This window comes from Amphiprion ocellaris, chromosome 17 (genome assembly GCF_022539595.1).
Source record: "Amphiprion ocellaris isolate individual 3 ecotype Okinawa chromosome 17, ASM2253959v1, whole genome shotgun sequence".
Classification (NCBI taxonomy): domain Eukaryota; kingdom Metazoa; phylum Chordata; class Actinopteri; family Pomacentridae; genus Amphiprion; species Amphiprion ocellaris.
Window position 1 is genome coordinate 14,350,175 of NC_072782.1, and position 25,753 is coordinate 14,375,927.

General features: G+C 40.3%; 1 protein-coding gene across 7 annotated transcripts in view; it reads left to right on the forward strand.

Annotated features, from left to right (window-relative positions):
- ntng2b (netrin g2b) overlaps positions 1–25,753 on the forward strand; it is a 74,779-nt gene that overhangs the window by 31,640 nt on the left and 17,386 nt on the right. For 3 of the 7 annotated variants that reach the window (XM_055019367.1, XM_055019369.1, XM_055019368.1), the window contains exons 4-14: positions 6,217–6,389; positions 8,935–8,964; positions 9,918–10,121; positions 14,771–14,848; positions 16,624–16,902; positions 19,704–19,805; positions 20,825–21,211; positions 21,314–21,433; positions 21,627–21,722; positions 22,066–22,167; positions 25,427–25,525. In XM_055019367.1, coding sequence (XP_054875342.1) covers positions 6,217–6,389; positions 8,935–8,964; positions 9,918–10,121; positions 14,771–14,848; positions 16,624–16,902; positions 19,704–19,805; positions 20,825–21,211; positions 21,314–21,433; positions 21,627–21,722; positions 22,066–22,167; positions 25,427–25,525 — 1,670 coding nt within the window. The remainder of the gene's footprint in view (positions 1–6,216; positions 6,390–8,934; positions 8,965–9,917; positions 10,122–14,770; positions 14,849–16,623; positions 16,903–19,703; positions 19,806–20,824; positions 21,212–21,313; positions 21,434–21,626; positions 21,723–22,065; positions 22,168–25,426; positions 25,526–25,753) is intronic. The other 4 variants (XM_055019370.1, XM_035945036.2, XM_055019372.1 and 1 more) reach the window with 4 other exon arrangements.

Genomic DNA, 25,753 nt, shown 5'->3' on the forward strand with positions numbered 1-25,753 from the left:
GTTGGGAGATACATTCAGCATGGTGAAATCTTCTATAATTAATGAGCAGAGTAGTGTGTAAAACACCTACACTACCGTTCAAAAGTTTGGGGTCACTGAGACAATTTCATGTTTTCCATGAAAACTTACACTTTTTTTCCTGTATTAATATAACTGCACAAGGGTTTTCTAATCATCAATTAGCCTTTCAACACCATTAGCTAACACAATGTAGCATTAGAACACAGGAGTGATGGTTGCTGGAAATGTTCCTCTGTACCCCTATGGAGATATTCCATTAAAAATCAGCTGTTTCCTGCTAGAATAGTCATTTACCACATTAATAATGTCTAGACAGTATTTCTGATTACTTTAATGTTATTTTCATTGAAAAAAAATGCTTTTCTTTTAAAAAAAAAGGACATTTCTAAGTGACCCTAAACTTTTGAACAGTAGCGTAGTTAGTTGAAGTTTTAAATTTGAAATAATTAGATATCTACAGCACACAGAGCCCCCCTCATTTTAATTCCACAGTTTTGCAATATTCAACACTGGCATCATAACAGTGTCATAATGCACATAATACATTTTTAAGTTCTCTCTACTTCTAGCCATGGTTCACTGAACAGATGTAAATGACTTTTTACGTCCATATTGACTTAAAGCACAACATACAGCATTTTAATTCATATTTAATTGTAACCACAATGATTCCCTAACCCTAAGAAAAGTAATTTTGCTCACTAAATGTAACCACAGGTGGGAGTCTCTGTAGTCAGAGTTCTCCACTTTATACAACTACCATACATCTCCCTAAAAGCACTGTACTGCGATACGAGAGATAAGAGATTCCCTCACTCAAGGGAAAACAGGCAGGCAGCAATTAAGTTGCTTAATACAGCACCATTTTAAAAAGTCATTAGTACTATATAAACATAATTTCTAGATGACCGCTGTGTCATTAATCAGTCAGATTTTCTCTGACAAAAGCTCTAACGCTCACTGCTCATTAGGCCCTCATTCGACGATTATTGCACTGCAGTATTACTACAGCAGCGGTATGGCCAGTCATGTGTTTTGGGGTTCCGATAGAGTGAGTTGGTGTGAGTGCCAAGTGATCTTTTTCAGCGGCGGCAGATCGAACACAGAGCAGAAGAGGAGGGAAACCTCCTGCTGGGTCAGAGCTGCATCAGTGCAGTCTGTCATCACAGGTTAGAGCACGTCAGCGTAGACCCTCCTCCTGCTCCTCCTCCCGTTCTCACCACCGTGGTCGAGAGGCAGCCAGACTGTCAGGGCTTTGACACAGCTGCCCTACTCCCTGCTGCACCGACTGCTCAGCCACCCGCATCGTCTATATCCCCTCTATTTTCTCCCCCTACCCACTCCTCTCAAACACATGTCCACAACCCAATTTAACCAATGCGCTCGTCAGTGAACGCTGGTGCAACGGCCAATTGCAAAAGAGCTTTAAAGGATACTGCTGCACAGACCGAGAGAAGAGTAAAAGAAAGAGATGGAAAATAAATTGGGAAACGAGAGAGAAAGAGCAAAGGGAAAGACTAGAGGTTGGCTACAGTAGATGGAATTTGGGAGCAGAAGCAATACATACAGTGGGAGGAGAGTGCAAAAGAGAAAATGAGAGAGAGGGAGTGATAGCTGTGTCCCCGGAGAGGAATAGAGGAATACGCGTCAACTACAGTAAAGAGACAGATAAAGCCCCATTAACTGCTGCTTCCAGCTGCTTTCTCAGGCTCTGCCACCACATGACTCCCCCTTGATGTTTGTTTATCTTTCTTCTTATTTATTCCCCTAATTGCTGCGTCTCTGCTGTCTAAAACACGCAGTTCTCATATCATTAAATACATAGGAGCGACATGAGTTCAGGCTACAAGGAGAACGGACAAAGAAACTCCCAGCCAGACAACCCTGGAGAGATATAGATTGAGAGATATAATAATTGTGGCGCCTTCAGGCTATGACTTCAGATCAACGATTAGATGTAGAACATGGTGTGAGCAATCAGATATGTAGGTGATGCATGTTAGATGAGCTTACATTCATAATAAAAAAAAAGTTTAGATCCTACTAAATGGCTTTTCCTTATGTTTAGAAAGAACCTTAATTGCAGCATAGATTTTCACTCTTATTATTCACAGGAAAATATTTAGTTGAACCAGTTAGTTGGGGCGGTTGTTAGCCAAACAAGACATCAGAGATCTGGATTCATGTTTTGCGTAACATGACCAATACATAGTTAGGCTTAGGTGATGAAAACAATAAATAAACCTCTACTGCTAGTAATTTTTAATAAATTTTTAAGGTTTTTAAATATATATATTTCTTCAGTGGATTTTAAAGAATCAGCGCTGTGTTTTATTTTAAAAGCCTGAAAGACATTAGTTCTCTGTACTTCTTTTCAGGGTCGCACTGTTTCCATAGAGGTGCAGGACTTCATATTGTAGTAAAAAATGAGCTAACTGTGAGTAAAAATGTAACAGGAGCAAACAAACACTCAGAAACTGCTTTGAGTTATTTAAAACAGTGATGCACAGTCCACGGTTTGATAAGCCTTACTGTCAGTTTGCTTCTCAAGGTGTGCACCTGTATTATTAAGCAGCACTGGCTCATAGCACCAGCAACTAAAGGTCTCTCCAAATCTATAATTCTCACCACTCAAGATTATACCTCGTTGATTGCCCTGTGGAGATTTGTTGTAAACAAGCAAAGGTTATGTTTTAATTTAGTGTTTCTCAGAACATCTTTGAGGTCTAGCAAAAATCCTTCCTCATTAAGCTTTTGCTAAGTCATTTTTTCTTGCTTTTATTGTTTACATCCATCCAACCAGTCTTCTCTGCTTCTGTAACTCTGCTAGGTAGACGGTCGCATTATTGCCACCTGTAGGTGAAGGGAATCCTGTACATTTGTTGGCAGGAATATGTATTTTGTCATCCACATGTACCACATGTGTGCAAAAGTCAAACAAAACGGAGGCCTGCTCTCCAAAAACTGCTACTAGTTCCACAGAAACTAAACCGCCTTTAAGGCACCAAAGCCAACAGACTGATGAACAGAAACACTGACCCATAATTACACCAGCTAATTAAAACACCACCTTGTGTGTGGTATCTAATGTAGACTGGAATGAATTTGCAACCCTTATTTCCTCCTGTTCCTACACATTGTCTCACTCAGCTCTCTCTCTCTCTTGCCCTTTTCTGTCTTCTCCTCCACTCATCTTCTCTCATTCATCTCCCCACTATTCCCCTCTCTCCCCCTCTAAGTAAATAGACAGGGTTGTGATGGATCCAGCTGTCCTGTCTTAACTTCCTTCAGCTCAGAGCTGCTACTCCCACTTTGATGACTTTGCAGCGAAGGCAGACATCTTGCACATTAACATATGATTGTGCCCATGTATTATTTGTGTATGGAGGGACTGGAGAGAGGGATCGGGGAAAATCCCAGTGCAAGCTGTCATCCAAAAGAGCGAGAGCAAAAGAGACATGGCACTTGAAAAGTCGGAGTGTCGCATCATTCATGCAGAAGGAGTGCAAGGCTAGAAGTACTGTTGGTCTTCCTGGCCTGTACTATGGCAGAAGTCAGAAAAGCAGGTCAAGGGGACACAGTGTCCATAAAGTTTCAACCCACAAAACTGTGCAACTGTGTAACTTTTTCTGATTCTGATCAACTTAACAAAGGTACTAACTAACATGAGGAAGACAGTGACAATTCATTAAGATGCATTCATGCTTTAACATCAGCATATGTCAGCTGACAAAACAGAGGGCATTTCTTCTACGATGAGGCAGCTATTAGACCTGCAAGGAAACAAGCTGCACAGCAGTGTAACTATAAAATCACTGTTCTTTGGTATTGATTTTAAACTACAACTCTAGATCCTGCACTCAGCGGAACTTCCACTTTCAAGATGAGACAGATGAGATTTATCACCGAAGTTGCAGGAGATGAAAAGTAGAGATCTGTTCAGCGCTGTCACTCACTCAATGCAGCCATTAGTCACCGTGCCGCTGCTTCTCTGATCTGTTGTCTGTCATCGACGCTCTCAGACAAATGCATCACAATCACATGAAGCAGGAACACACACATAATCACACACACACACACACACACACGCATACCTGTCTCGCTTGACACACATTCACTCTTGCTCTCACGCAGGCACTATTTTTTCCATGAAAAAGAGATGTTCAATTTCCGTCTTTGCTAAGTGGACAGCTCGTGTCCTTCAGAAGGCATGCAGGAAACAAGGCCTTGTCAGGGGATGGATTCTCTCCGGCACATCCTGTCAGCTCGTTCAGTGATCAGAAAGAAACGGGGATAATTTATAGGGCTGCAAGCAACAATGTGATATGAGACGCAATTTACCGATAGACACTCTAAGTTTCGTTATTCTGTATATGTAATGTTGTGAAACTGGGGGTTTTGGTTGACAGGCCAACATCATCCCCCTCCCACTAAAAGAAATTATTTTGATGAGAAAGCGCGATAGATTAGCAATGGGAAGGAAGATTGAAGTAGTCATCTTTCCTGAATACAGAGGCCATTCTTTGAATATTTGATGCAGACGGATAGCTGTTCACTCCAGTGGAACAAACTGGATTGGAGTCCAGTCGCTCATCTGGAAAAGGCTGTAATTTAAAGTCGTAGCTGCCGAGTGTCCTTAAGATCCTCATTTCCTTCCTGGCAAAACTTCAACCTCTAGATCAGCCCACCTGGACCCTGCCCTCCACTGAGGTCAAGTGTGCACACGAGCATGTACGCACTGCCATAAAAACACACACACACACACACACACACACACACACACACACACACACACAGATACTTGAACCTCATAATAATTTGCTCTGAAATGGCGGTCTTCTATGGAGAGACGATAAATGCATTATTATGCAACCTTTTGAGTGTGCATGCACCCTGCTGTATGTTTCTTTAAACTCAAGAGTTATTTGAAAGGAGGAACAGCAAAAAGCAAAATTGACGTATTTTTTGTATGAAAAATAAATCCTTTTTTATTAATCTAAATATTCAAATAAAAATATAAAAAATGACACTGAGATTATTTAAGTGTTGCCTATAATTGTCATAATCATGCAGCATATTTACATTCAGTTATAAAGCTGCAAAGAAAGTTTTGCGATTAAGTAACTTGGCTGATTACGCTCGAAATCACAACAACAGTTGGTAGTTTCTCAGTAATAGTGCAAAATAACCTGTAAAATTTCCAGGAGCCAATGCTGACCATTTTCAAATTCTTTCTTATCTGATTAATAACCAAAAACTCAAAGACATCCAGTTTATCATCAGAGGCAATGAAAAAGAGCAAGAACCTCCACATTTGAGTACTTTGACATAAAGAATTTCAAACAGCTAAAATGATAAATAGATTAACAAAACGGTAAACGGTGATAAAGCAATGAATCCAAAAAGCGTTTCCGCTCAGGAATCAATCAATCAGGACCTTTGTCATAACAATTTCATTCATATTTGTTCCTTTCCTCGGTCACTGTGTAAAGAATACAGCTGCTACTGAAATCAAACAACCCATAATCAGATGGACTGGCAAGTGTACAAACTGTACTAGCAAACATCAAAACAGAAATGGGTGCCGTAGTTCTGCCAGTGAGTTCTGAGAAAGAACTGAATACATTTGAGACCAAAAAGTGACAAACCTGACATAGTAATGATTCTCAAGGGCATCGCATGTGATATTTCTAAGTGACTGTATTTCATATTGTTGTCTTTTAACTCTGTTTCTGCTTGTCTAACTGTCCTACTGCATGAATACACCAATGAGGCCTCACATACAGGATATAAGGACAAATATACACCCATGTACAAGCGTAGAGAAAGCTGGTTTTCACAGCTGACTCTATCTTACATTGTCGTTCCTTGCTGTCAGGTACAGTGGAATTTAGAGTATATGCTCAGAGAACAATTTACCAACAACACAGTTTTTGCACAATCTTAATATTGCTTATCTTGTTTTATTTTATTATTGCAATTTACCCACAAAAGATACGTGTCTTGTCTCTGCACCAGACCCTCAATACTCAGCAGTTGCACCTTCATTTTTTTATGCTAGTGTCACTGACACTACACTTCGAACCTGGATATAATTAACTTTCTCCTGCTGTCTTATGTTGAGTCAGTGGAACACACACACACACAAACATTTAATCTCACACGTGTCGACTCTCTATTCTCTTCCCCTGGAAGGTGTAAGTGTAACCTCCATGCCTCCCAGTGCCTGCCGATTGATGGGAACCTCCAGTGCCAGTGTGAACACAACACCACCGGCCAGGACTGCCAGCGCTGCAAGAAAGGCTTCAAAGCCAAGTCCTGGAAAGCAGGTTCCTACCTGCCAGCACCAAACGGAACCCCCAACACCTGTACGTACCTGCTTCTGTGTGTTCCTACTGTGTTCATCTAACTTATCAGTCTGACACAGATATAATAATGCTCCTTTCAAACACTTTAGCTATGGATATACGCAAACTTATTTATTTTAAAACTCATGAAGTGTTATAATCAAAAATACATTCCTACACAGTTAGACTGCATTCCGATTTACAATGAGAGAAATTCATTTCCTCTCTCTGAGTTAACGCTGAAATGTTTCTGAGGAGGTTGGAGGTGAGGTAGAATCCAAAATCCACAACAGGACTTTCGCCCAAGATGTTGGGATTTGTGTCCTGTACGGGACAGAGTCTTGCACAGTATAGGGATGCTAAAGGAGTATTGCAATAGTCTGGCATTAAAACATTACTATACCCCATCAAGATAGTCAAGATGGCGGCACGCCTTGACGCAGCGGCTCACGGCTCTCTCTTTCTCCTATCTCGTTGTACACTGTGTAACGACAATAAAGCACATTCTATTAGCAGTATCAGTTCTTAAACAATGACAAATAAGTTGTGTTTCTTCTTAGTTCCCTCACTAGCAATGTGTGTAGATGCACAAAGCAAAATATAGCATTGTGTTGCTTATAGCCGACAGTCACTTCGAACCCACGGATACAAGAAAGCCCGCCTGTAAAGAGTGTTTTACCTACGCAGAATGAGGGAACCAACATGTCCAACCTGGCAAAGCAGTCGACCTGTTCAAAGGATTGAAAGAGCGACAGGTTTGCAAATGTGATAGATAACATTCTTACATCATACTCCTGAAACTGAAGTCAAACACCATCACCATCTGACTTTAAAAAGGCAATTACAGACAATGATATCTGTAATTTGGCTTTATCTTTGTAGCTAACTTTATCTAATGTGACAAACATCTACATGTAGTGATCATACACACAACGTTAACTCTCATTACTGTAAGCTGCTAAAAATCTGCCGTTCTCAGGTGTCAAGATCAACAGTATCAGTAACAGGTGATCAACTGAATTCCTGCTGAAAGAGTGAAAGCCAGCGATTAAACTGTGCCCTAATGTGCTGCCCCGACGCATCTCTGCAAGGATTTAACCTTTTATAAGCAGCTCTTTAAAAGGTGAAATATTCCTCCAGTTGTAATTGGATATGAAAATGTATGAAGACAATATTGTTTAATAATTCATTTTTGTTGTTTTAGAGCTTAAATCCTCCCATTCTTTGCAATGACATTGTCAAAGTGTTTTTCTTTTTTTATTATTTATAATAATTTTAAGATTAATGTTCTGTCATCACTTATACCATCACTTTCCCTGATGTTTTTGTTGTGGTATCGTTTCAGTATTGCTATCAATAAATTTAGGCAGGTATCGTCTCAAAATCATAAATTTCATATCATAAAAATGCTAGTGTAACCATTACACTCCCTGAGAATGCATTTTGGTTATGTATGAATACATCTGTAGGTGGCCCAGCTGAATATTCATCTATTTATGTAATATTTATATGATATCCAGCCCACTAATCAGAGGTGATGAATCATTTGTCTTAAAATCAGTCTACATGGAGTTATTTTAAATTGCATACGCCACCATTTTTGACTGATAAAGATATAGGTTTCAGTGACTGTCAGGTCTTGAATCAACAGCAGGATGAAGCGAACAAGTTGAGAAGAAATTTAAAGCAAAAAGATGACGATGATACGAATGAACTCTCCGAGTTGTCGCCACCTCAGTGCAGAGAGTAGATCAGAGCGGTGCGACAACCGAGGGACCGTGTGGGGAGGAAATCCTCTTGGAGAGTGTAGCCAGCTACAGTAGCAAGCTATGATAAAATAATAATCTAGGGCAGCCCCTCCCTAGTTTTCTCCTTTCAAACAAACACAGACATATTCACATGCACAGCAAGAGACACACACAGAGAAACAGTACCAGAGATAGAGACATACACCTGTACCACCACTCCAGAGAATGGCTCTATTGTCAGGCTTTTTTTTTTTTTTTAAATCATGTTGCCGTTTCCAACCCAGTTCTAATGCTACTGACACACACCATCACAGCCATCACCACCAGCCTTTTCAAACTCCTGAATCCCATTAGTGGAATTTAAAAATTAAAATGTTTGCAACCTGCTCAGTTGAAAATGCTACACAAAATGGCCATGGTTCACGGAACAGTTTGGTCTCCACAGATTGCATTTTTCATGCTGGGTTAACTGTAAGCACAATGTGGAAAAATATGCAAGAAAGGCAAAAAGTTTCTATTAAGGCATACAGTGAAGCGGTAGCGCTCTCTCAAAACATACATATATGATGAGGGCCCGTGAATATGAGCAGTTTGGGAAGGAGTAACACGTTAAATTAGGGAAGATGGGGGAAGCAGTGTAACTCCCGTTATTACTCCAGGAAGCTGAGAGGTGGTCCACAACAAGCCCTTATTTTGCAGGTCTTTAGCTCTCTCTGCCACCTGAGTCTGATGAATGAGGCAGAGTCAAGTCTTTAGGCAAATCGAATGTATAAATAAACAAGTTCTCATCTCCTCTTCCTTTTCTTATTCTCTTTCAGGTACAATTGCTGGTTCCCCCTCCGGTTCTAGTAAGTAATAATGCAAAGCAAAGCAGAAGAGGTGGTATTCCACTCTCTTTCTCTTCCTGTCTTGTCTCTCTCTCTTCTGTTGCATTGCTTTTGAAATTTATGTTTTAACCCCATACGTTGCCATCTGTATGTCTCCTAAACTCCCCCTTCTCTCCTGTGATGTTCTGCTCTAGTCAGTCATTTCTCTTTCTCTGCATCTCCTCTCTCAGTGCTGCAGCTTGGGCCCTGTGTGCTTCATTATTAATAGGCCTCTCTGTCGCCATGTCCTTTCATCACAGCACATCACACTAACCTGCACAGGAGGAATTCTTCCACAGTTCTGCTTTTTTTAAAATTTAGACTAAAGACAGTGCTGTTGATAGATTGAAGGAAGGAGGGATGAGAGAGGGTTGTGCGAGAATGGCTGGTGGATGGAGCAGTGGAAGGGAGCTGAGAAAGAGGCAGAAAGGGAGAGAAATGGGAGAGAAGGATGCGGGCATATGTTAGTGTGTTGTAATGCAGTGTGATTCCGGGTGAGGAGCTCGGGGAGGCAGGAATAAAAGGGAATTTGATTAGGGATTCTCTCTGTGGAGAGGCTCTCAGCCTCCGAGCTGTTAGACAGAAACGATCGGCAAAGTGGCAACATCAACCCTGACAGCACTGGGCTTTTCTCCACATGGACCAACAGTAAAAGGCTGATGCATGGATAGACTAAGCAATTGGACTGCACTGCAGAAGCCTGCTTTTAAAAGGTCTCCTCTGACAATTAAACACAACCGCGTGGTTATTTGCAAAAATGGTGGGTACGATTTATCAAACAAACCAATGATTCTTGCTAATGGGCTGATTATTGGTTTAGTGGTCCAGCTTTAGGCTCCCACAGGTTCCATTTATGCTTGTTAATCAAAATTTCCACCTGTGTAGCTGAATAGCAACAACATCAGCTTCATCTAGAATGTTTACTGCTCCTGCAGATGAAGATGAGGCAGAGGGGGAAACTAGAGTTGAAGCTGAGGGTGAAACTGAAGATGAAAGCGAAGTTGAAACAGAGGGTGAAGCTGAAGTTGAAGCTGAAGGTGAGGGTGTGCCCGAGGGTGAAGCAAAGAGAACTACAACCATCTCTGAAGCTGAACCAGCCCCCGCTGTTACCCATGAGCACTTTGGAGCCCCCCAGCAAGGTGCGGAAAAGTAGCTTAGAAATAGAAGGATTTAGAATGAAATTATTGACTCAATATTGTAGTGTCTTTAAGTATTTTATTATTTCACTTTGATCCTGCTGTAGCCTTTTACTCCCCTATATTCCAGTGGAAATGTAGTACTTCTAGTCCATTACAGGTATAATGACTAGTTGCTTCTCTACCAATCTCCATCATACCTTGTCATGCTTTATCTGTTACTGAGTCCCAACAATCTTATTCTCTTAAAACAGATATACCTTTGCACACAAGTCATGCCAATGAAAGCCAACTGTTTTCATGAATTTTCTAGAATAAGGTGCATGAGGTCATTTTTTCATTATTCGTTCTGCTTTCAACATTTTGACACTTAGTTCTTCAGTATTCCTGGAAGAAATAGTATAGCATTTTGGGACACTGTTCACTTCACAGCAGAGAGTCTGAAGAGATGATTGACACCGCTCTCATTTCTGCACATCAAATATGATGCTGCAGCCAGCAGCCATTTAGTTCAGCTCAGTACAAAGAGTGAAAGCAGGAGGAAACTGCTATCAGGGCCTCTATCCAAGTCTAAAAATCCTACAGCACTTCTGAAGCTCAAATTATAATTAACATCTTTAATCTTGCTTGTTTAATCTATAGAAAGCTGGATTGTGAAACTGAGCATTGTTGTTCTTGGGGCTGTTATATGCTGGACTTCTTCTTGGCACAACTTCTTGGATTCTTTATAGGTTGCTTGACACCTTCTTTAAACCAGGAAGCAGCACACTTAGGTTTTCTACGGACTACAACCAGGAAGATGTAATGTGGTTATTAGTGAGCTTTAAAAGGTGCCGTCAAGTTGGTTTAACAAACAGTCATGTGTGTGGTATAAATATTCTACACTTAAGTTCTGCAGGACAGTGAATAAGAACATTTACCAAAAGTTTATTTCAATATGAAAGAGGCTGAAATAACTTAACTGGTCTGGCACCAGTTTTGGATGTTATCATACAGTTTGGTAATTGTTATAATCGCATGTCATTCCCATACATGTGGACCAGTAGGGACCTCTTCCACTTTCTAAGATGCTCTGTAGGCGGTTGTCATCCCATTTAATGGTGGTTTAACACTGACCTGTCCCAGAACATTACATTTGTTTTTGTTTGAACTTTTACTTCAATTTGTCATTCCATGTTCATTTGCGATTTCAGTCCGTGTTGGCTGAGTTTAGGCACCAAAACTGCTTGGTTGGGTTCAGAAAAGGATCATGGTCTAGGTTAAAACACACCCTGTCGCTCTGTTTACCATGTTACACAGATTCATTTGGTACATTTCCTCGGTGATGACTCCACCAGAGACCTTACATTACGACTACAGGAGAATGCCTATGTTATTACGGTGACTTTCTGTTCATCGATGATCAGAATGGATAATGCACCTGCTGAGTCCACTAGAAGGTGGAGGAGATGCTGGTTTTTGTTTGTAGAGTAAAAGATAATATGATCATAAAGTAGTTGAATTAGCTTCTTGACCAACTAAGAAAATACTGCTTAGGATTGAATACATATGCAGTAATGTGTGGATAAATTCATCCAGGTCATGGTAATCCAGTTCCGTATGTGACGACTATGCTTCTCTTTTTCGCTCTTGAAGTTAAATGTCTTTAAGAACCAGAAAGAGAAGTCCACTTGCTTACAGAAATATTTCAGGTCATACTGAATAATAATCACATTTTAAAAATAAAAGAGGTATTTTTTTTACATTTCTGGAGTTACTGGTGTATTTATACAGACCCATAATGTTACTGTTATCTAAGAAAAGATCAGATTTATGTCCTTCTCTGCTGATCACAGCCGATCAGATGACACAGAAACAGGGTAGTATGGACTCACTGTACTGAGCTGGTGACCACTCAACTGTGTGTGCTTGCGGATGTGCTTGTAGACGCCGACAGGCAGAGTGTTTGTGTCTGAATATACATGGTACATAATTCATCCTGCAACTTACTAGAGATCTTAAGACACCCATTGACTGTGGCTAGAGACTGTATATATATGACGTTAATGCTACATATGGGTTGTCCCGTCTTGAGAGCACGGCCGTCAAACGATATGGACATTCAGACTTTATTTGTTCTGACTGACTGATTCTAAGCAGCCCAAGATGGATGTGAACAGATTCTGTCAGCTGCTTCGCTTTACAGTAAAGTGGTCCTTAAAGCCCAGCTCGCCTTCATACTAAAATTAAACTGGCCATTTTTGTAGGCAGTGGACCTCTCATGTTACACCAGAAAAGCACTTAGAACGCTGGAGGAGCTGAGATTTCGGCACCACTGTAATGTCGTCACACTTTTCTTTTTGTCTTTAAGGAAATCCATTAAGAGCATTTTTTAAACAGCACAGCACTTTTGTTGTTTGGCTGACATAAAGGGAACTCAAAGAATTCACTGATTAGTGGTGCTTTAGGTGGGCCTGACAGAAGCCTTAACGCTGTATAAACAGAACTAGTCCTTTGTAAGCCTTTTAAAGTCTGCTGTGGAGGACACAAACTTCACAGAACATCACATGTAGACTTTTTGCTCATGTTTATCCATGATAAAATAATTGAAACTATACAGTACACTACTTAAAAGGCTTCAACTAACAACTATTGTCACTGTAATTAAGCGATTTTTTTTTTTTTTTTTTTTAATGAATGTACAAAATCCAAACCATTCAATAACTAGAAAAAAACATTTCAGGCTAAAACTGAAGTCTTGCAATTACAAAATGACAAATTATTTGATCATCAAAGTTGCAGACTAATTTTCTTTTGCAGCTTTAATAAAAAAACATCATATTTAAAAGTGTTACTCGGGTTTAAATTGTTTATTATTTTGGAGTAAGCCCATAAAACTCAAATCATGTACTCTTAAATTATTAATGTACAAAACCTATTATGCAATATGCTTAGTAAATTATTATTTTTTAAAAACAGTACTGCTCAAATACACCTCTGTGACAGTAAATGGAAAGATCATACCTTTGCAGTTATATTTCTGCCTTTTTTTAAAAAATCTCAGATATAGAGAAGTGTATTTGGCTTGAACCTGACCCTGTTGTGAGAAAGCCCTTGCTATATGTGTGTGTGTGTGTGTGTGCGTGCGTGCATGTTTAGATTTATGGTGGGCATATGGTGCAGTTCAGTAAAACCCATAAATCATCTTCATCCCTTCCTTTTCCTCCTGGGGATCTGAGGTCTTAGGTTCGTTTCTCACAGAGCGGCCGCCACTACGGTTTGTACATGCACACACTGATACATACATGTACAAACACACACACATTTTATCATACTGTCTGGCTGAAGGTCCTGCGACTTTAATAACTAGATCACATTATACAATTAGTTGCCTTGAATAATATAGCCTGTAATGTCAGTTATGTTCTTTGACTCTCAGCTGCGTTTGAAGATGCATTCAAAGCCTGTTGGTTATTTTAAAAGAAATTGTTGATTTCAACTGTGTACCGCGCAGCCTGGGATTTTGTTTTGCAGTTCTTTCATCCACATAAATGTGGTTATATAAATCATATTTTTCTGCACTGTTTCCAGGAATTTCAAAGTGCAAATCCCAGCTTAGCTATTTAATGTGTGATTTTACAACCAAACTGATAAGTTTTCGACTGTGGTCTGTGCAGCACAAACAGTTGTATCTTCAGCAACATGACAGCGGACTTACGGGTTGGACAGCATGTCATAGTAGTTGCACCCTTTGTCATGTCTCTGTCCCAGTTAAGTCAGTGAGCATGCTCAGATGAGGATTAGCGATCTATTGGCAAGAGAGTCTGATCCACCAACCCAGCAGCCCATTGGTCAGTCGGACAGATGGGCGTTTGGCGAGGGGGGGGAGGGTAGGTCAAAGAAACCAAATCCTAAAACCCTGTCATACATCTACCTATCCAGCCATCATGACCTCACATGAACCTGCTTCATCTTTCATCGAAAAGCAGATCCCACGCTCTGAATATATTACAAGAAGAAACACAATGACGTACTCAAACACACATGCAAACCAGTGTATGCAGTGGTGATGTGATGTACCGCTGTGCTGAAATCCTTGCATTTTTTTGAAGACTAAACTAGGCTTCAGTCTGAAAGAGATTAGATCATGTCTGGAAAATCATGTGACACATTAATAGCATTCATGCTATTTGCCACCATTAGGTGTTCGGGCAAACGTTAACTGGTTCTGAATTACAATGGCTTCATTAGTGTGGAGCTAAATCAATGTCTAGCACTCTGGTAATAAATGATGAGAATACTAAGGCTGACAGGTGGCATGAAATATTATTGTTACACTTTCTGTATAGTAATAGAAATGACAAATTATCTCATTATATGCAAATGCATTTCTGTGAAAGTTGCCAAAAAAAAAAAAAATGTGGCAATACATGAACAGGCACTATATGCTCACTTTAGTGTGCGTACAGTAGGTGTGTGTGCCAGAGAGTGTGTCATGGGACAGTTAGTGAGTCCATTTGTCCAGACAGACCATCAGGCAGGCGGGCACATAGAGGATTATGGAATGAATCAGCTTAGACTGTTGAAGCATTTCGTGAGAGTGATGGCGCTGTTGCATGGCTGAAAATGACACCAAGATGTTTTTATTTTACCCCCTTCCTTCACACACACAGAGTCCATTGCCTCCGTTTCTGGGGTTGGAAAATCACATTCCAGCTCCCTAAACCCTCATCATGTTGACAGACATGAAGGTAGGAACTACAGTATGATACTTGCTCTATGTCATTTATGTATAGTTGGAGTAGAATTATACTAGAATAAATGGTTATGAGTATTGTAGTTAAGAATTATGGAAAGGCCTTCTTATAGTGATGCAGCTCTTAGAAAATCTTTGGAGCCCAAACTCCCCACTAGCCTAAGATTAACCCTCTGAACCCCAAGCAGTTTGTGGCCATTTTTCCTCACTGTGGGCTCATTTTTACTGCAATATAAAGTCCTGCACTTCAATGGAAATGGCAGAACCAAGGCTAGAAGTAAAGAAAATTCAAAAATGGCTGCTGTGCCTCATATCAAAATGATTATGTGATAAATTTTAAACCAAAGAAAAAAACTTACATTTGTTTCATTATTTATTTTACAAGAAATGAAAAAACTAGAACGCACAATATTTTTCCCACAGCCATTACTAAATACGAGAAAAGAATCACTCTAGATACATTAGATATTTGACACAGCCTGCAATTCAGCCCAGTTCAGCCAAAAAGTCCCAGAATTTTTTTTGAAGTGACGGTTTGTCACAGCTGAGTTAATAATAGTTTCTTGGTTGTGCCTGGGAATGGAGAATTTTTAGGTTTTTTTTTTAACATAATCTGTTCAAAACAAAAAAATAAATAATTTATTTTTTAAGTTGAGAAATGTAGAATAAAGGGACTAGTGAAATATCATGATTTTAAGCTTACACTTGGAATTTTTTCAGATGGAAACACATGTAACATCGAATGCACTATAGATTATGTAGAAAGTAACTGTTGATTAAAACAAAATCAGATGGATAGACAGACAGTAGCTGACAACACATCTAGGTTATCAGTTAATATGAGCAACAGCAAATGGAGTAAACTGGGAAAATCCAACAGTACAATAAGCATATATTATTGGAGCGAGGCACTGTGGTGCACAGCAGAAGAAAAACCTCACAAAGAACAGCACTGCAGCTAAAAGGCTGAATGTCTAGAATTACAATTGTGTTATTTCCTCTCATTAACTGTTGAATAGGGATTCACATTAATGGAAAACAGTGAGATGATCAGCCTAGACATCTGAACACTTTAACTAGGGATACTCATACCAGCAGTCTCATTCATTCATATCCCTTGTAGTTTACTATAGCACTGTACAGTAGTATGCAGTATTTATATATCAGTCATTGATTTGCAGCTGTTGTGATGGTGAATGATAATCATTCACTGTCAATTCAGTGTGTGCAAACACACAAGCACACATCCATACACAACATCGCAAGTGTTAAAAAAGAGTAATACACTTTGACAAACACTGTGTGATTTCATTTTACAACCATATTAACAATAGTCACACCTTTAATAGTCACAGTGTTTTGCAGAAAGAACACTCTCCAGCACTGAAAGGGTTGTGAAACAGCTTTTGAGTTTAGCCTATCTCAGCAGTGTGAGCTCACACTTTCATTGTGTGTTCTCACTTCTGTGTGCATGAATGTGCATACTTGTGTGTGTATATGCACACATTTGAAGAAAAAAAAGGAAAGCTAGGCTTTCTTTGGATAAACAATCTGAGGCAGCATCTCTTATGCTAATTTCTTAGCCTGCCCATTCCTCATTGCATTTACATTCTCTGTCCTTGTGCAACCGATGCAACAGACAGCAGAGCTCCACCAGAACCAGAGTTACAGAGAGCTCAGCCCCACTAACAGACTATGTGCTACCCACCAGCTCTTTGTCTGAGCCTCCACTGATACCCATGGGAGAATCTGACACACTTTCTGTTACAGCGGAGGTTCTCCCTCCTTCACCGTCCTCTCCACCAGAGGAGCACAGAGTTTCCCTGACACCAGAGGAGTTCACATCTTCAGAAACAATCCCCGAATACCCACACCTGTCTCACCTAGTCCCAGAGGAATCCACACATCATTCAGCTGTTGATCATCATCATCACCACCATACAACCATGGAGAAGTCCATTCTCCATCCATTGACTCCAGTTAACCATCATACAAGCGTGATCGAAACTGAGAAAAAACACTCAGAGCCGAGGCATAGTGAGAGCGGAGGTAAGGCACACCCATAGCTCTAGATGACAGTAGATATAGAGTAGAGGCTCCTAGAAAATAGAATAATCCAATTTAGTATCAGGAAATCATTTTCATTCCCAGCCAGCGTGATGGTGTTTATGGTGTGGAACTCCTGAAAAATGGGCAATTTTCAGGGAGTGAAAATCACTAACGTGCTTTTATACACAAGCTATCATCATTTTTTATGTTGCTCAGCATCATATCACATGTCAGAGATGCTTATTCAATTTAGTGTGACAGAGAAATCTATTTAATGTGGGTGAGTGAGTGAGAGACAGTTTTAAAGGTGGAGAGAGAAACACAAAGTTACGAGAGTATTGGCACCGTCTGTGAAAGTTCAGTTGACACCGTCTTTCAGAGACATTGTGAGGATTCTGGAGCATCAGCCAAAGGATCAAAGTGATGACAAGACATGAAGATCTAACACACAGAAGCAGGAATAAGACCATCTTAAACCCAACCTACTGCAGAAAAGTCCAAAATACCAAGTCAGCAGCATTAATGTGCAAAGTGTCAAGATAAAAAATAAAGCGATCACGTGCAGTTCGAGGTCATTTTCTGCTGGCTTTAGCATGGTGTCAACCTGCCAGTGAGGGAGCAGATGAAGAGCTCCATCACTGTCATGGTTTACTAAAGCCAACAGACCCTCTCTCACACACACCCTTGGTTCAGTCAGTGTAGATGGAGCAAGCAGGAACCTCGAATGCTCTGGCTGCCAATGTCTGATGTCAGGCAGTTTGGGCTGAGCTGATTGAGATTAATGCCAAGAATGGTTCGAATCACTTCTACCCCTAAGGCAGCATGGGTTACGGAGATTAAATGCATTTATGCTCACTGCTGTGCTACATCAGCCTTTGAAACAACTGTGATTCACAATCCTGCTTTCCCATAAGAGAGTTTTTCAGCCAGCATGTATACGTGTGTGAGTGTGCGTGTGCAGCTGTGACAGATGTGTGAGAGAGTGGGTCTAGTGAGGCCAGAGTCGGACATGAGTAGAGGTAGGCAGGGGTTACTTTGATGAGATGTAATGATGGCATGATGCCAGTTGTGTGAAATGGTCCAGGGTGCTGTGAGAACAGCTGCTGGCGTCCTGTCTCACCGGAGCCCCAGGGAGAGGGAGGGATGAAGGGGAGTGAGTGGGCGGGAGATAGCCTGAAGAGGGGATGCACTGCAGGGGAGCAGGATGCTTGCAGGATGCCCCTCTCTGAAGAAGAACAACTGGAGAAGCAATGCCTGCACAAAAATACCTCAAGGGGAAACACAGATGGAAGCATGCAGGACAGTATTCTCTAGCGGGCTGGTAATCATTAGTCCCTCAATGACGTGCACTGTGTGGTCACTTCATGTGATGGTTTATCTGTCATTTTAATAAGAATTATCAGCGAGGAGGATTGTGATGTTTATACTGAGTGAATTGTGCCTGTGTTGCACTTAATGGAAAGGTATAATGAAGATGAGGATTGATCTATAAGCTGAACTAGTTTCACATCTTTCTTCTCTTTCTTGTGCTCACTGTAGCCCTAAAACTTGAAGCAAAGGATCTTGGGGATGGTATCAAGCCCTCTGGGAAAATGAAATATATAAAGAAAAAAGGAATGGCAGATAAAAACTTGAGCCAAAGACAATTAAAATTGCAGGAAAATGCAATGTGGGTGCACAGTTGTCTCAAGTAGCTATAGTGGTTTGAGATGTTTGGTTGACTGTGACATTACACTGACATTAAATCTCAACATGGAGTGCTTCACTCATGAAGAGATGTTACGGTCTTAGTGCCCTCTGAATATTTATAATTTGACTAAATACAATAACAAAAGTTAGAGTAGAGATGAATCCTCTTTCTCTGTTATGGAAGGGAACAAAGAAGCACATAGGAGAGTTAGAACAAGTACAAGCAGTCAGAAAATTTCATGACATTCAGATAAAAGGAAGTGCATGTCATTTCTTTCACACCCAGAGTGAAAATGTAGTGATGAAGGAGTTTCTCAAGCCTCTCTGACTCTCACAGCTTTTTCCCAAGCCCAGGGCTGAGGCCCCTGATGGGGCAATCCACTATCTGACAGAAAGAGAGAGGAAGAGAAAAGGAAAACAAGTCTCAGAGGAAGAGGGGAAAGAAGGCAGACGATATCAGTAATCTTTACCCACTGCAGTATCAGCCTAATTATAAAGTTCTTATTGTTCAGGTCACTTAGAAAATAGCTTGTAAAATACCCCACAAGATGTCTCCTCTTGTTATATTAATGATGATTGTGGTGCATCAGTCTCCCACAAGTCTTTACATGAGACAGATGGACACAACACAACATCCTCTGAGCACAGGCAGGAAAGTGAGGAGGAGGAGGAAAAAGAAAGAATATCTGAGGAGACAGGTATTTCTTTTTAATGTAGTAGTGCCACTTTTCTTGGAGATTTATATACCAGAGCGTAGCGCAGTAAAATGCAGGAGATAAACACTTATTGTGGAACTTGACAGCTCAGAGTGAAAACTAGGACCCTGAAATGTGAAGCAGAAATTTATCTAAATTTATCTCTTCACCGACATGATAGTCTGTCAGTCAACTCAAGCTTTAGAGCTAAATCATAATTTTGGCACCAGCACTATCGTCATCCATTCATTTGAGACTATGACTGAAGTTGATGGGTTTGGAATGAAAAACAGACAGCAGGATGAAGCAAAGCTGGTCACACTGTTTATTTATTGCTTTGTTTCCCAAGAAAAGACAAAGTAAAATTTACCATCTCTGTTTTTGTTTTTTGTGGAAATGGCAATTGTGGTGCGTCAGACCTCCACAAGTCTGACGATCATGCACACGTGAGTCATGGCCACAAATCCACCACTTCACTGGAACATGGGGAGAAAAGGGAGGAGGATGAGCATAGGAAAGGTATCTCTTTCATATGTACTGTAGTAATTGTAACTAATTGTAGTTAGTTGTTGTGTTTTACATTTTATAATAGAATCACTTAAACGTAACAGTTTAAGCCTCTAAACCCCCTAGCATTTTCTGGGCATTTTTTGCTCCATTTTTACTCACTGCACTCTCATTTTCACTGCAATAAAAAGTACAGTGTCTCTATGGAAGCAGCGCAACAAGGGCAAAAAGTAAAGAGAACTAAGGAAAAAATGTGTTTGTTGCTGTATAAAACATTATAATGCCAGACCTCATGAAATTATTTATTTTACAAGATTAAAAATAAACGCATAAATCAATGTCCATTTTTGGCCTAGAAGTAATACAAATAATGAGGGGAAAAGATGTTTTACTTCTGACATTTTTACAACATCTACAAACTGGGCATTTTACATTCTACTCTACACAAATAAATTTCACCATACTGAATTTATCTTCCACAACTTGCTGATAATTTGTTTCATTGTATACCGTTTCTGAGCAATGCTGCATTTATTTATTTGGTAAAGTATTTTTCTCTAAATCTGATTTTTTTTTCCCCACACTTGATCCCTGGCTTTGTGTAAACATAGCCTGCAGTTCATCTGAATAGTTCCTGACTTTTTTCACATGACTGTTGGTCACAGCTCAGTCATTTAAGGTCTCCAACTGAGGAGTGCAGAATTTTTAATTTAAAACTTTTTTCTTTTTCAGAATTGGATTTATTTGTGCAGTTTTTTTAATGAGACATGTAGAGACAAGTGCTTTTGACAAAATATCACAGTCTTACTATTAAATTTGGCAAATTTCCCCAATGGAACAGTTTATAGCTCCGACTGAAAGTGTAATTTTTGTGAAAAAAAAAATGTAAATACCATGCCTTTCAAACCCATTGGTGGGTTCTGGGGTTCAGAGGATTAAAAAAAAAATGTGTCTGAAACCTAAAACCTGTTTTCAGATGATGTACATCTAAATTTTAGTTTCTTATGTTAATTACAATTGCTATGTACAAGTCTTCCATGGCACTGGAGAACATGTACATGAGAGTCATGGCCATAAAACTACCTTATCTGAACATGGGGAAGAAAGGGAAGATCATCAGAAAAAAGGTATCTCTTTTATGTGTAGTCATCCAGTGCATGTAGAATATGTATATTTATACATTAGTCTGTTTACTGAGCAGATATGCTTTAGATCAAAATGTCTTACATCTCGCCTGAAGAATTGGAAACAACTAAAATCTATCTTAAATTTTCCTTCTTTCAATTCAAATTGTGTTTTTTCAGACACACACACATCTCGAGAACACGTACATGAGACTCACAGCCACAGAACAACCTCATCTGTTCACGAAGAGAAAGGGGAGGAGGAGCATGATGGAAGACATGTTGATAGGAAAGGTATCTCATCTTTATGTTGTAGTGACAGAATTCCCTTGAAAACCTGAAACAGCAGAAATGCATCCAAGTTTTCCCTTGTTAATAATGATTGTGGTGTGTCAGACCCCCACGCATCCGAGGGACACGTACATGAGAGTCATGGTCATAAAACAACAACTTCATCAGAGCCCAGAGGAAAAAGTGAGGAGAAGGAGCAGGAGGAAAGACAAGCAGAGAGGGAAGGTATCTCCTTTCTATGCTCTGTCACTCTGTAGTAGCAGAAATATGCAGTGGATAATAATAATAAACATTCACCATGCAGTAAACTAGCAAACTCACAATAGAAAAAGAAAATAAAGTATCCCACCAAACAAAACAGCAGGAATGTATTTACATTTTTTTGCTTGTTAAGTTGCTGAAATTTTTGTTGTGTCAGTCTCCCACACATCTGAGGAGCATGTACATGAGGTTCATGGCCACAAATCAACAATCTCATCTCATCACGGGGGAGAGGAGCACACAGAAAGGAAAGGTATGCCAATTTGTGCATAGTAGTAGCAATTTTCTAGTAGTTTTATATTTAGAGGCTAGTTTGGTGTGTAGTGTAACATGTAGTTGATAAACCTTTACCTTTAGTTAACTTGGCTAGTGGATATTCAAAACAGCAGAAATGCAGAATTTCTGTTTTCAGTGACATCATAGCTTGTCAATGAACATCATAACTACACCGCTAAATCCAAATTTAGTAGAGGCTGCCAGAAAAGGTCAAAATTGGTATCATTTGCCGGTTGTTGGCTACTAGCTGCTGAAAGAGCATCTGAAATTTCCCTCCGATGTTTTTGCTTGATATGTAAATGACAAATGTGGTGTGACAGTTTCCCACTTGTCTGAGGAACATGTACACGAGAACCATGGCCACAAAACAACCTCTTCTGAGCACGAACACAACGAGCATTCAGAGGAAGAAGAGAAGAAAGGTATTGTTTTATGTGCACTGTAGTAGCAGCTTTGTAGCCAACATGGGATGCACTATAATATCGGCACATCATCAGTATTGCCTTAAAATGAAATAGCGACACCAGCCCAAAATGAACACCGACAAGCAGATAAGATTATGCTGACTAATGCTCAACGCTGTGTCCCTGGTGTGAAGGGCGGGAGCATGGACTAAGATTACTTTTACTTGCTTTGCAGCGCTTTAAATAGGTCAAATAGCATCATCCAAGCCTATTTTTAAGTTTACCGTTTTGTTTTATAATGTTAAAGAAAAATAAGTCAGGTTTCACATAAAAGTTAAAGTAGCTTCTGAATAAGAACCCTGATGTTCTCTGGAATTAGGTGGAAAATTTATATGCATCAATCTGTATCAGCTTGTAGCTGGTTTGATCTGATTAACGAGGGGTGCCGGTCAGAGACCAGTCTGACAAATAAAACTAGAACAAAAAGAGTCAATTGTTAAACTATACAACATTGAGTAAGCACCCAGACAGTGAATGAATTTAAGCACAAAAAAAAACAAAATAGCAGTACTCATACAAGCAGACAGGCCACAACTCAAACCAGCATTTAGAAGTGTATTACCAAAAACAAGCAATGTGAATGGATGAATGTGTGTGTGTTGCAATTCAAATCGAGTTCAATCCAGTCAGGCACCTTCTGCCTCGGTTTTTCAAAAGCAGTTCAGTCCAATCCATTAAATTTCAACACAACTCAAATTCAGTTCAAAACTCCATTAAGTCAGTCAGTTCATCAGTAAAAAGACTGCCACATCGGCCTTGGCTCCACTGAAGCTGGAAACTCTCGGGAAACTCCAAGGAAATATTTAATCCTCATCTATCCCGGCTGCTGACACTGACGGCTAAAGAGGATCGCATTTGATACCAAACAGCTTCAAAAACGCAGACTTTTACACACGATTGGATGCCGAGATAAGTTGACGTTCTTTTGCTCCACTGACCCACACACCCGTGTCTGAGATGCGCACTGTTTTCCTGGAGGTTGACTTCAAACTGTGCAGGTTATGTGGAAAATGTAGATTGGATTATTGGATCATTGTGGGTGGCAACTGAGACAAACGTGAATGAATGTGGGCAGTGATATAATTCTAACAGGGGTCGCTACACTCCTCCCCCCTTAGCAGAAGCAGATCATGGGTAAGGCGCTGTAGTTGATCCGAAGGTGTCTGGTTTTTCAGAAGTACATTCATACAAGATTAACAGGTGCCGGGTTTGCAACTTGGCTGATCTCCAACATAGGAGGCAATTACTGACTTAAGAGTACGATTCACTCTCTGTGAGGATTGTTTGGGGTGATATTCAGATGTTAACTTGTGTCCCACATTCCAGGTTCGACACAGAGTTTGGAAAACAGATGAGACAAACTGTGATCCCTGGTCAGAGAGGATGAAGTCAGGTATGCCCCACTGGGGCCAGATATCTTTGACTAGAACTTGAAAGATGGTTTTTACAGGGGCGCTTCGTATCGGGAACAGTTCCACCCACCAAGAGTAGTAGTCCACGAAAATCAGTAGGTAGACATTTTGTTTGGAGCTCTTGGGGAAGAGACTCATCAAATCTTTCCGATGCTATTTAAGGGTATCGAAAGGTGTTTGGCATGCCGGTGACCAGAGAAGCCTTGCTCCTTTTTTCTTCAAGGCATTGAGTGGCTAAGCAATCTGAGAAAAGTTGGGGACAAATTGATGATACCACGCTGCCATGCCTAGGAACTTCTGCAAGGCCTTCAGATTGTTGGGTACCGGAAAGTTGCATACAGCTTCGGTCTTGTTTGGATCAGCATGAGCTCCGGTGGAAGAAACACCATGGGCAAGAAATTTGAGAGAAGTCCGAAACAACTTGCTTTTTTCATGTTGACAGATGGGCCAGCACTGGAGTTCGCATAGCTTGGGAATCATAGAAATGTTAGTCTCAGGACGGGGAGAAAATTATGTTGTCCAGATACACAAAAAAAGATGACACATTTCAGCTCTCCGAGTGCCTTCTCCATGAGCCTGTGGAACATAGCAGGTGCTTTCTTCAATCCAAATGGCATGACTTTAAATTGGAACAGATGCAGAGGACAGATAAATGCTGTAATTTCTTGCACGTCTGGATCCATTTCCACCTGCCAACACCTGCTATTTAAGTCAAGCAAGAGGAAGACAGCAGGAACTGCAAGACTATCCAGTATCTCCAGGATTGTGGGAATGAGGTAGGCATTGGTGATTAGCTGCTCCATCCTGAGATGTGTTATTCAGTGGAATGAGAAACTTTGAAAAATCGGAGACCCCACACAAGTCCATGTCCAAAAAAGAATAAGTGGTAGTTTTTGTAGTAGCTGGCTGAGATTTTTGGCACTCCGCCCCTAAACTTTGGGTCCAGTGAAAGAGTATTCAGTCTAGGATGACCTCTACACCACATATTCATTCAGCATGTACAAGTAAATTAACAAACACAAACCATCAGTCAGTATGAACGGATGAATGTGTGCATTGCAATTGTAACTGAGTTCAATCCAGTCAGTTTTAAGTTGCTCACACAGTTCAGCACAGTCCAAACTGAAGCTGGAAATAATAAAAATAGTATTGAATCACTCACATAGCGTCTCAGTGCAATGCAACAACTTAACAGTGATAATATTTACAGTAATTACACCGGGTACTCCCGATAGAATGGACCAGGCAGTCAGTTTGTCAGCAAAAGGTCAGGATTGCCATGTTGGCCCTGACTCCACTGACGCCGGAAATTACTGGGAAATTCCAAGTTAATGTCAAATCCTCATCCATTCAGACTGCTGACACTGATGGCTAAAGAGGTGCCCTTTTGATACCAAATGACTTCAAAAACATAGATTTTTACATTCAATTGGATGCCAAGGTAAGTGGCCATTCTTTTGCTCCACTGACCCACACAATGCTGTCTCTGAGATGTACATTACCATGTTTTCCTGGAGGTTGATTTCAAACTGCGTGGGCTATGTGGAAAGATTGGATTGGATTATTGGATTATTGTGGGTGGACAAATGTGAATGAATGTGCGTGGTGATATGATTCTGACAGTGGGCGCTGCAAGTTTTGACTAAAATGAGTAGCAAAATTAAAATCCAATATCGTGCATCCCTTGTAGTTACCTGTAGTGGTAGAAATATGCAGAAGATTAACTTTAACCACAAGTTAAACTTGGCAACTAACAAGATACGTTTCTGGCTTTGCTTATGGCAATGACGGCTGTGGTGTGACAGTTTCCCACATGTTTGAGGGGCATGCACATGAGACTCATGGCCACAAAACAACAACCTCATCTGAGCTTGGAGAAAAAAGGCAGGAGGAGACACGTCAAGGTACATCTTTTGTATGTAGTGGTGGGACAGATCTGTCAGGTTTATACACTGTAGTTATACTGTAGTGGTAGAAATATACAGCAGATAAACTTTCACAATTTGGCAGTTTACAACAAAAAATGCTCCCCGGAAAGGAAGTGAAAGGAAAGGTATCCATTTCATATGGAGTGGTAGCAAAGTTGCTGTAGTTTTATACACTAATTAAATGTGGCAACTCACAGTGAAACA